At 39.4% G+C, this 12,624-nt stretch overlaps 1 protein-coding gene across 3 annotated transcripts in view; it reads right to left on the bottom strand.

The window, feature by feature from the left end:
- NDEL1 (nudE neurodevelopment protein 1 like 1) overlaps positions 1-12,624 on the bottom strand; it is a 35,546-nt gene that overhangs the window by 8,097 nt on the left and 14,825 nt on the right. For all 3 annotated transcript variants that reach the window (XM_004058562.4, XM_055367461.2, XM_004058561.4), the window contains exons 5-8: positions 11,513-11,649; positions 9,254-9,427; positions 5,323-5,414; positions 54-205 (exon numbers count right to left, since the gene is read on the bottom strand). In XM_004058562.4, the coding sequence (XP_004058610.1) occupies positions 54-205; positions 5,323-5,414; positions 9,254-9,427; positions 11,513-11,649 (555 nt within the window). The remainder of the gene's footprint in view (positions 1-53; positions 206-5,322; positions 5,415-9,253; positions 9,428-11,512; positions 11,650-12,624) is intronic.

The following is a 12,624-nucleotide window of genomic DNA, read 5'->3' as shown; positions in this document are numbered from 1 at the left end:
AACCTGTCACTTTACTACTCAAAAAATTATCACTTAAAACATTCAGGACTTACCCTTTGTCGAAGAAAGATGTATGCCCTGATCGAGAGAACTTTGTGCCATTGCCATTCAGCACCCCACAGTTAACATTCCCTGAAATATAGGATTTTCGTGATGCTTGGTCCTTTGCAAAATTCCTGCAAGCTGCTAATTTGGATTCTAAAGCCTACAAAGAAGAAGAAGGAATGATATGGTTGTCAAAACAGTAGCTGCACATAAAAATTTGCATTTCAAACCATTTCTATTTCAAGCCTCAAAACTTACTCATCTCAGTTGATAATGGTGGTTAGTTCAGCCATAATCAATCAACTTTCTAATAAAAAGGGGGAATACTTATGCTCTCTTTCTAATGACCTCAGAATATTTTGTTTCCTCCTCTTAGCGTTACTGAAGGAAATACATATAATCTTCCCCTTACAACTAAAAAAAGTGTGGTACAGGAGGTGGAACAGCAGATCCCAGGTCTCTTGACCCTATCCATTGCTCGTTTCTAAGCTGTAGACTGTTGGTTGGTGTTGGGGGGCAGGGTGTGTTTTGGGAGCAAGCACTATTAAAAAACCCAAAAATATCACTTGAGAATTTTTTTTACAGCAGCCAATTCTTTCTCTAGGTTCTTCATTTTTTCTACTGCATGAGAATGGATGAGAACATTTACAACACTTTACATGAAATTAAAAGCTATTTTATTTCTGACAGCACTCTGTAAAATGTTTAACTGATACCCTTTGTCTGTAATTAAATAATTCACCCGCAAATGACACTGGCCTTTTAGCATTTACCTCTAAATTGGGCACCCTTGTTCTGCACCCGTCACAACACCTGGCAAGCACAGGGCTCTACCAACACAGATGACATGAAGAGATCAGGCGTTTCTCATGTACTTCCACACACTCAGACTTCACCAGCTGTCTCTTTCCCATAAACGCTTTGCCCAAATCAAACCCCTCCTTCTCCAAAAAGAAAAATACTATCCATGGCAAAATATATATATACACAATTCATGTCTATTATCCATGACAGTAAAGGACTGGGGATGCACAGCTAAATTAAGTCCACAGGCAACATATACTTCACTGTGAGAATCCATTTGGACCTCCTCCCCCCACATTTCAATAACAGCTATTCAGAAACAGCAACAATGGTTGGGTGCAGTGGCTCATTCCTGTAATCCCAGCACTTTAGGAGGCCAAGGCAGGTGGATCACTTGAGGCCATGAGTTCGAGACCAGCCTGGCCAACATGGTAAAACCCTGTCTCTACTAAAGAAAAAATTAAAAAATTAGCTGGGTGTGGTGGCATGCACCTGTAATCCCAGCTACGCAGGAGGCTAAGGCACAAGAATCACTGGAACCCAGGAAGCAGAGATTGCCGTGAGCCTTGATAGCACCACTGCACTACAGCCTGGGCGACAGAGTGAGACTCTGTCTCAAAAAAAAGAAACAGCAACAAAAACAGACAAACTTTTTTCTTCTCCTTCTTTCCTATGACAAAAGTACAATGACCTACTAAAATGACAACAGAAAAAAGGAAGAGAGGTAATGACCTTGTAGAACAAACTCTGAATAAGCGTAATTCAGCAATAATTCAGCAGCTTATTAAAGCTACACACACACACAGTAGAAATGGAGAGCCATTCAATTCCTATATTCAAGACACACATTCATTCAAATCCATATTGAGTATCTATCACACGGCAGGCACAACTTATGTCTGAGACATCAGTGAGACATCCGAGCACGAGCACCAGGTCTTTTGAGGGGGGAAAGGGTGGTCTAGAGATTAAGATTTGAAAGACATCCACACCCAGGGGTGGATGAAACTATGGCTGTGATTAAGATCAGAAATGCAAGGACAGAACTCTGAGTAAAACCAATATCGAAAGGGTGAGCAGATGAAGACCCAACAAGACGACTAAGAGGAATGGCAAGAAAGTGGGGAGCAGCCACGAAACAGCATCAGAGAAGGAGAGAAAAGAGGGCATTAAAAAAAAAAAAGGTCAGTGTTGAATGCTTCAAGTAAAATTAGGACAGAACGGCATCCACAGGATTTGACAGCACTGAGATCACCAGTGAGCAGTTTTAGCGGCATGAGCAGGGGACAGAGCCCAGGCTAAAGTGCCTGGGGAGTGTGCATGCAGTCAAAATGCTAACAATAAATGGGGACACGCTTTCAAGAAGCTTTAAAGTATGTAATATGTACCACATAAGTATTACATATATTTATATGGATAACATGTAATACAGAAATATCAAAGTATACCTGTATAACACATAACATATAATGTGTAATACATAAACATTATAGATAAATATTAACGCATATATAGTAAAAGGCTGAAATACAGGAGAAATAAAGATTTCAGGGTTGGAAGAAATGAGATCCAAAGCACAGATGGACAAAATCAGTCACGGACAGGAATTTGCACTTTTACCACTGGGACAAAAAGGAGGAATGGCTACAAATAGAGGTAATAATAGGAGAGTAATAACAAAAGATGAGAAAAGAAATCAAAGAAGCTTAAAACAAATGGCCTTGATTTTCTCTGTGAAGGCATGCAAGAGTGGAGAAGGGCTTCCAGTTCAAGTCAGTGGACAAAGTCGTGTAAAGAGGCATAAATGAAATATTCATAAAAGCCAACAAGGGCTGGTGGACACCAGCAGACCCAAAGTGTTGATGACTTTTGGAGGTCGTTATTTTGATAACTCTTAGAAGACAGATTGTCAGCTGAATGTGTAAACCATACAAGGATGCCAAATTAAACTTTCATGCACCACTTCTGAATAAATTAAAGTACTAAAGCAAAACAAACAAGAAACAAAGACAGACAACAACGTGGGGTGAGGAACAGGCAGAACTAACCCAAGAGTAAAATGGAGAGAAATTCGAGGGTGACAACAATGCAGCAGCCCTCGAAGCCCATCAGGGCATCCCACAAAGAGTGTGAAGAAGAAGCTAGAAGATCCGAGAGCAAAGAAAGGTGTAGGTTTCTTCTACTCAAAAGAAAGAAGGGGAAACAGAAATGCTAGGAAAAGAAAGCAGCGTACACTCAGCTACAATATGAAATATTTAAAAACCCAGTATGATTTTGAGTAAATTACAGTTAAAGAACAAAATTCTCAAAACGCATTTGTTGAATGGCACAAATATAAAGACCCACCTGAAAGTCCAGCATCTCCTCTGTGATTACACAGTAAATAACACATATATGTGCATTGTTACAAATGCTGTTTGACACTTTTCCATTTTTAGAACCAACCAACACAGAGCTCACACAGCTAGTAGAGGGCTCAGAAAAGGAAAGCGGAGTGGGAGTGTGGTGGGGAAGAAAGGGAGAGAACAGAGAGTTAAGATATAGTCTAATACTGGCCAGACATGGTGGCTCATGCCTGTAATCCCAGCACTTTGGCAGGCCAAGGCAGGCAGATCACCTGAAGTCAGGCGTTCAAGACCAGCATGGCCAACATGGTGAAACCCCGTCTCTACTAAAAATACAAAAATTAGCGAGGTGCGGTGGCATGTGCCTGTAATCCCAGCTACTCAGGAGGCTGATGCAGGAGAATCGCTTGAACCTGGGAGGCAGAGGTTGCAGTGAGCTGAGATCGTGCCGCTGCACTCCAGCCTTGGCAACAAAGCGAGACTCCGTTCTCAAAAAAAAAAAAAAAAAAAAAAAGATATAACCTAATACATTTGGAAACAAAAGTTTAAGAACGTTGAAGTACTTTTTTTAAAAGAACAAAAAATAAAAATAAAAATCTCTTTGCTTAAAGTTGAGTAAATCAAGATAAACAGAAAAATAAGTACATGATTTCAAGTTATAAAGACAAATACTCCAACATAGAGGATTTTAAAATGGTTATCTTGGGAGTGAAGAAAGATTACTCTATGTACTGCAGGAACGACCTGTGCACTTTACTTTGTATTTTAACCTTAAAAATGCAGGTTTAATCTGATGGTTAGAAAATAACCCCTATGATGAGCTGAAACAGGCAAACATAGGACCTGTGTCTTGGCCTCCCATATCTGCTTTAGATAAAGTATAATGCAATTTCTACATTTTTTAGAAAGTGTCACACACGAAAATAAGTGAAGGGGGTAGTAGATAGTGGGAAATGGCAAGGGTTGATTACTGAAAGGAGAGGTAAAACTCACTAAGGGAAATAGGAATGGGAGCTAATGCTAGAAATGCTGACTTGATAGTGGCATAAATCCACATGGTTCTGCAACTGTTTCCAGTAATTCAGACTGCAGATCTCCTTTGTGGCCAGAGAGACCATGAAGTCAACAGTGACAGAGTAAGAGATGTGTGAGATCACAGATGAATAGAAAGGAAGTGAAAGCAAGAGATGGCTGATAAAAACAAACACACTAAAAAATGGGGTAATACTCTTGATGAGGTTAAAGAGTAGGTATGGTACACAGTAACACACTGATTAAGCAGAAAAACGGGTTTAATTTTTTTTTTTTTTTTTTTTTTTTTGAGATGGAGTCTTGCTGTCTGTTGCCCAGGCTGGAGTGCAGTGGCTCGATCTCGGCTCACTGCAACCTCCGCCTCCTGGGTTCAAGTGATTCTCTTGCCTCAGCCTCCCAAGTACCTGGGATTACAGGCATCTGCCACCATGCCGACTAATTTTTGTATTTTTAGTAGAGACAGGGTTTCACCATGTTGGCCAGGCTGGTCTTGAACTCCTGACCTCAGGTGATCCACCCACCTCAGCCTCCCAAAGTGCTGGGATTACAGGCGTGAGCCACCGCGTCTGGCTGGGTTTAATATTTCAGAAGCGAAACTGTTCTGGAATACAAGGCTCACACCAAGGAGAAGGCACTGGAGTTGAGGTGGCCAAGGAAATAAGGTGGGCAAGACTAAAAGTAGAGAGTAATGCCATGAGCCAAATGTTAAAGTCCCACAAACACAAAACAAAGGAATGACCAGGAAGACGGTAGACAGCAGCAAAGACCAGGATGAGGGTGGTAGAAGACACACAGCAGGCCTTAGACAAAGTATTCTAGAGAAGGACAGAGGCATCGTGCTGTTGAAACAGGAGTGGGGAACAGGAAGAATGCCCCAGTGGGAACCTCAGAGCTCAAGGTACAGGCTCTTCTGCAGGGGCATCATGAAGTGTCATCTGGACTAGCCTCTGGCTAGTCAATGGATGCTTTTGCTTCTGAGCTTCATGACAGCCTTTACCACAGGAAAGTATCCTTTCTTTCTTCCCTCACTTCAAATTAAGAAATAATTCAATACCTTGTCAGTGGAAACACCTAGTGATAAATAATTGAAACTTACCCCTACTTTCCGTAAGAGATCCCCCACGATGTTTAGTGCTGATATCCTAGCAGAGGGAGTTAGTGGACTGGTACCAAAACCATTTGGTATAGCTAGAGAAAAATAAAAGCTGAGTGATTACACTTGCAGTTCCCTTTACATTTGGGTTTTGTTGTTGATGTTACAAAGTAGTGTAACACTCAATACAATATCAACAAACTACTTCAAACTATGGATAAAGTATAGATACCATAAATAGGCTAAACCACTGTCCAATTGGTGGATATTTACATTATATCAAATTTTTCGCCATTATAAATAATGCTACAAGGACATATACTCTTAAACATCTAGACAAGTATTTCTGGAAAAGAGATTCCTAAAAATAGAACTGCTGGGTCAGAGCATATGCCCATTTTTTTCACCTTAACAGACACTGCCAAAATGCTCTCTAAAAAGCCTGTGCTAATATCAGCAATCTATGCGGTGGTGCCCTCGATAACATTAGATATTATCTTTTTTTTTTGACAATTTGATAGTCACGTTTTTTAGTTTCTATTTCCATAGTAACTAGTCATTTGAATCTCTTCTGAAAATCAGCTGTTTAGTCTTTGTACATTTCTCTACTGGTTTATCTTTCCTGTAATCAATTTGTAAGAACTCTATACATTCTGGATGTTCACCCTTTCTCTTATAGATGTTCTATCTCTCAGCGTGACATTCATCTTGTAAACACTGTGTTTCGGTAGGAGAACCTTTGGCTTTTCCATCTTAATGTCATAATGTTTCCCATACTTTCTCCTAGTATTTTTCTAATTTTTTTACATTTAGATCATTTAATTCACCTAGAAATTATAGTTGTCTATAAGATACATATCTAAATTTTTTCCTCCACATGGAGAGCCAATTGTCTTAGTATCATTTAGGGAAAACTCATCTCATCTGAAATAGCACTATAACTATAAACTAAACTCCCTAAATATATGAATATATTTCAGTTCCATTGAACTATTAGCCTATTCTATCAGAAGTATGCTACTTTATTATAATGTTAAAATATATTTTGAGATCTCAAAAGGCAAAGACCCCTCTTGTTATTAGCCCATTTCAAATTTTTCTCAGCTGTTCTTGCACATTTACTATTCCAAAATAATTTTAATATCAACATATCAATTTTTTAAATCCTATTAGGATTTTTATTAGAAGTTGAAATTACAGATTGACTTGGGGAGAATGGATATTGTAAGAAAATTAAGTCTTCCCATTCAGAATCATAGTATTTACCATGATATTTACCCATATCTTCTTCCACACTCAGTAAGGTTTTCAGTCATGCACATTTCTTAATTCTTAAGAGATAATATGACATCATGATTAACGGCTCTTGAGCTGAACTACTGTATACAAATCCAGTTCAGCCACTGGGTAAGTGACCCATATGTAAAAGGGGGCAAATAACAACTACCTCATCATAAAGATGTTGTGAAGTTTAAATTAATGGACTTTAAAAATGCACGTAGTAAGTACTCAATAAAGGTTAGCTATTATTTTTTATGTTTGTTTTCCACAGAGTGCTAATCAGCAACGAAAATACTTGTGTGGCTCTTTTGTTGTTTATTATCCTTCTTCTCCTCTAGAATATAATCTCATTGAAAGTAGGGGCTTTGTCTTACCACTGTGCTCCCAGCATCCAGAATAACACATGACACATAACAGGCGCTCAACGTGATATAAAAAACCGCTGTACTGTTCTTGGCAGGGATTTCTAGATCTCATTTTTCCCTATTCAAGGTTTACATTTTAGGTGTTATTAAATCTGTGCTTTTATGGTAAGTTGCTTTAAATGCTTTTTAGAAACAAACATTGTAGGCTGGGCATGGTGGCTCACGCCTGTACTCTCAGCACTTTGGGAGGCTGAGGTGGGTAGATCACCTGAGGTCAGGAGTTTGAGACTGGCCTGACCAACATGGTGAAACCCCATTTCTACTAAAAATACAAAATTAGCTGGGTATGGTGGCACACACCTGTAATCCCAGCTACTTGGGAGGCCAAGGCAGGAGAATCGCTTGAACCCAGGAGGTGGAAGTTGCAATGAGCCAAGATCGCACCATTGCACTCTAGCCTGGGCAAAAAAAAGCAAAACTCTGTCAAAAAAAAAAAAAAAAAAAAAGAGAAGAAAAAGAAAAGAAAAGAAAGAAAGGAAGAAAGAAAGAGAAAGAAAGAAAGAAAGAGAAGCAAACATTGTAAAAAGTAAAATACAATTAAAGACAGACCACTTCAGAAAGATCAGCTCTAAGATCTTACCGATTTCTCTGACCACCTGCTGCTGCTCACAACTCTGTGCTTTCTTGTAATGAAATTGCAGTGATCTAGTGCACAGCAGCTTTTAGGTTAGCCAGTGAAAATTCATGCTATTGGTTCCAGCCTAAAAACATATCTATTAAGCAAATATTACTGCCATAGGGTTGGCACATCTCATGCTGTGCCAGAGCAGGTTCCATGTCCTTTTGACTCCCCAAGTCCCTGAATGAAAACTCTAACGGGCTATTAAAAAAAAAATGTGCACCACCTGTGGGTGTCACCTCACCTGAGGCTTTTCACTATTCTGATTCGTCTTCAATTAAAGGATTTTCAGATCTGCATAATTCTAATCAGTAACATAAAAGCAAAACTTTGTTAGTCCTCAGGTGTAATTGTGAAATCTTCAAATATACAAGCGGCTCTTCTGAAAAACTGACCGTGAGGGCTCCTGATAACTGCTAATAGTCTGTTGCCTGCCCTTTGTCCTCAGCAGTAAACCTAGCGCAATTAGTAACACCTTACAACCATATAGCACCTTCACATACCTTATCTGATATCATCTCGTAACAAGGCAAAGACAAGTTGAATTACCTACTCAAGGGTTACTGAGCACTTGAAATGTGGTTAATGTGACGAAGAAACTGAATTTTATATTTTATTTCATTTTAATATAAATTTAAATAGCCACATGGGCTGGTGACTATTGAGTAGCACAGACAGAGAGAGCGCACTGTACTAGTTGCCCACACAGCATTCTAAAAGATAAAACCCTGTATTTTAAAAAGGGTGGGATGACAGCTTCAATATAGGGTGGGAAAAAAAAGCAAGGGGGGATGAGAGTAGCAGAAATGTGAACTGCGAGCTGCAAAATCTAAACAAATCTCAATTGAGAGCTTTAAGATTCCATTTTAAGGTTCTATCTAGTGGCTACTAGGTGGTTTTTCTGCTTATCCGGATTTAAAAAAACACACTGGTTGATGGCAATGTGAGTATTCTGTATGTGCCAATCATCAATTACTCCGAACAATGCTTTTGAAAATGGCAGCTCCTGAAGCATGTAACAGAATGGGCATGTCCATCCAAGCCGGTCTTACATGAGTCTGAAAGATAACTTAATGATTCTCTGTACATTCTATGTAGAAAGGCCTCAGGTCTCCCATGATATGGAAAGCGGCAAAAGGAAGAAATAAAACTGTGTTTAAATATGATCCCCAAATTTGCACGTGACAAAGAGATGTGCACAAACACACACAAGCACACAATAGAAAAAAAAAACTCAAAATCTTAATGGTGGGTGCCTGTAAGTGGTAAGATAACATGATTTTTATTTTCTTTTTTTTTCTGTGTGTTTAAAATTTTCTACCTAAACATACTGCTGTAATCACAAAATCTATTGCTATCATCAAAAAATCAACTTTCCTTAAAAACCTTTAACTTTTAAAAATCTCATCTTAAATGTAACCATCATTTCACTGTTTCCTATATATTAGTGGCCTAGGAAAACAATTCCTTCTTCTATTTCACACAGCACTAGACTTCACCAACTTTTAAACTAAAATTACTCTTTCAACCTCAGCAACCGCCTTCAGCAACAAACCCCCGTAAGCTGATCATCTAACACATCGCCTCAAAAAGAAAAGACGTTACAAACCTTTCGGTGAAGGAAAAGTGTTCTCCGTTCCTTTGCCAACAGGGGTAGCTGGCAAAGAAAGTGATGCTTGGACGGCGGAGTCCATCTTTTCACAGTCTAGAGTTGGAGAGCTAGGAGCCGACTTTCTAGTTACTTCCTGTTGTCTTTCCCGAACTGCTAGTTCTTGCCTTAAATCTGTAAAATATTGCAAACAAGGGCAGGAATACTCACTAGAGGGAGCAAATATATCAAGAAAAGTGACATCTAAAATGTCATAAAGGTCTTCTTCCTAAATTACTATTTCTCAAAAATGAATCTCCTATTTAAGTATAACTTTCATTTCTAGGGGAATAAAAAGGGCAAAACTACTGTCTAAATGATCTTTTAGAATTTAAAAATGCTATAACCTGAGAGAAGTTACTTATGCTTACATGCAAAAAGAAACAGTGCAGAGTCCACAGTACAATTCACACAAAAGTAAATATTCTTCACCAACTTATTTGCTTTTATTTTCAAATGATGTAGTTTTGGGGTTACTGCAAAATCAACTAAGTGCATTTTTGTAATTTTAAATGGGCTGGCATTAACTATTACCACTATGAAATATTTAGTTTTAGAAAAGAAGTATTCAGAACGGTTTAAATTTTTCTCATGCTTTCAAATATTGAGGATTTTTTTTCTTTTTTGAGACGGAGTCTTGCTCTGTCGCCCAGGCGAGAGTGCAGTGACGCAATCTCGGCTCACTGTAACCTCCACCTCCTGGGTTCAAGCGATTCTCCTGCCTCAGCCTCCCAAGTAGCTGGGATTACAGGTGTCCGCCACCACACCCAGCTAATTTTTTTTTTGTATTTTTAGTAGAGACGGGGTTTCACCATGTTGGTCAGGCTGGTCTCGAACTCCTAACCTCAAATGATCCACCCGCCTCAGCCTCCCAAAGTGCTAGAATTACAGGCGTGAGCCGCCACACCCAGCCAATGTCGAGTTTTTAACCCAAAATTAATGTTATCTTTTCCAATTATGCAATTGAACTTACAGAATATTTGCTTGTGTTAAAAAAGGAACAAAGTCATCCCCCTTTTGGGTATGTATCCAAAAGAATTCAAAACAGGATCTCAAAGAGATATTTGGACACCCATGTTCACAGCGGTATCATTCGCAATAGCAAGAGATGGGAGCAACTTGATGTCCATCCACAGATGAACAGATAAAGAAAATGAATACATACAATGGAATATCATTCAGCCTTAAAAAAGAAGGAAATTTTGTCACATACCACACATGGATAAACCTTGAGGACATTATGCTAAGTACAGTCACAAATACTGTATAATCTCCCTTATATGAGGTATCTAAAAGTAGCTGAACTCATAGAAAGTAGAACTGTGGTTGCCAGGGGCTGAAGGGAAGGGAAAATGGGTAGTCACTATTCAATAGGTATAGTTTCAGTTTTGCAAGATGAAAAAGTTCTAAAAATTTGTTTACACAACAATTTGACTATACTTAACACTACTGGACTGTACACTTTAAAATGATTAAGAAGCCAGGCACAGTGCCTCACACCCGTAATCCCAACATTTTGGGAGACAGAACCAGAAGGATCATTTAAGGCCAAGGGTTCAAAACCAGCCTGGCCAACATACTGAGACCGTCTCCACAAAAAAAATGTTTTCTTAATTAGCTGGATGGGGCCAGGCGCAGTGGCTCACGTCTGTAATCCCAGCATTTTGGGAGGCCAAGGCGGCCGGATAACGAGGTCAGGAGTTCGAGATCAGCCTGGCCAATATGGTGAAATCCCATCTCTACTAAAAATACAAAAATCAGCTGGGTGTGGTGGCGGGCGCCTATAATCCCAGCTACTCGAGAGGCTGAGGCAGGAGAATTGTTTGAACCCAGGAGGCGGAATTTGCAGTGAGCTGAGATTGCGCCATTGCACTCCAGCCTGGGCGAAAGTACGAGACTATGTCTCCAAAAAAAGTTGACTCTAAGCTTCTTCTGGCATAGGGACAGTAAGGTAAGGGAGGATAAATACAGCTGTCCCTCAGTATACATGGGGATTGGTTCCAGGACCCCCACCTACACCAAAATTGGCGCATACTGAAGTCCCACAGTCAGCCCGTATATATGAAAAGTCAGCCCTCCATATACAGGGTTTTGAATGCCGTGAATACTGTATTTTCAATCCACGTTTGGTTGAAAAAAAATCAGAGTATAAGTGGGCCCACACAATTCAAACCCATGTTGTTCAAGGGTCAACTGTATTCTTTAAGTTATAAATTTTACCTCTTGCTTCATCCTTTAACCTCTGTACAGAGACCAACAAAGATTCCTTTTCATCAAGTTCACTTTCTAAAAATGCATTTCGTTCAATGGCCTGATTTAGCCTTTGTTCAAAGTCTTCCAGTGAAACTATTGTTGCCCTAAAAAGAAAAATTAGAGTACATGAATTAAATAAATAACATGTGCAAACAGATAGTACAAAAGGAAACTGTCAGTTTATCTCGCGACATTTCCTGACCTAGCCAGCCTGGCCCCGTTCAAAGATGATCTTGCCCCTTCCTGACCACTGCTGGCACGTAGTGTCTCTATCAGTTGGGCAATATATGCAATACATTCTTTTAAATTCCCATCTATTCCTTAATGTTCCCTACAGAAAGGCTATTTGTTACACTATTTATATCTCCACTGTGTTTTGAACACAATACAATCAAGTTTACACATTTTCAGAAAGAAAACTTTTCAAAACTTGTAATATATGTAAGAGTTTGTTTAAAACATTAAGTCCCAAGTCAGGGAACCTAAGGCCAATTCACACTGACTTCCTAGAACTAAATCAAAAGGAAAACCGGAACTTTCCACACCTAAGTAACAAAAGGACCAGAAGCTATTCCCTTTGCTTTCTGCAACCACTCAGACATTTGCATAGGGTGTCACTTTGTAACTTCACTTCAGCCTCTGATTGGTTACCCCCCCCTCCGCCCCGCCCCCCGCCCCCCGGCAACCAATCTGGCTGCTGCCTCCTCTATGCCCTGGAGCAGCAGCTTGCCCACTTTTTTTTACTAGGGTATTAACACAGTGAATGTACATATCTGTCACCCCCAAGGGTAGTGACCAGACTAGCTCCGCATCTGTAAGTTTAGCATCATGGCAGTCACTTAAGACTCACTGGATAAATATTAAAGAAGGAAATACCAGGAAACAATTATAAAGTAATAGGAATCAAGTTTGGAATGGTTAAGAAACAACTAATTACAGATGCATAAAAGTTTGGCAACAGTGATAGCAAGCCACTGCACGTTGTTCAGAAATTTGAACTGAAATCAACATTTTAAGAAAATTCACCAGTCAGTATTAAAAGAGAATAAAAAGGAATAGAAATATAAAGATATATCAGC

The sequence above is a fragment of the Gorilla gorilla genome, chromosome 19 (assembly GCF_029281585.2).
Source record: "Gorilla gorilla gorilla isolate KB3781 chromosome 19, NHGRI_mGorGor1-v2.1_pri, whole genome shotgun sequence".
In the NCBI taxonomy this organism is placed as follows: domain Eukaryota; kingdom Metazoa; phylum Chordata; class Mammalia; order Primates; family Hominidae; genus Gorilla; species Gorilla gorilla.
This window is presented reverse-complemented; position numbering and strand designations above follow the sequence as displayed.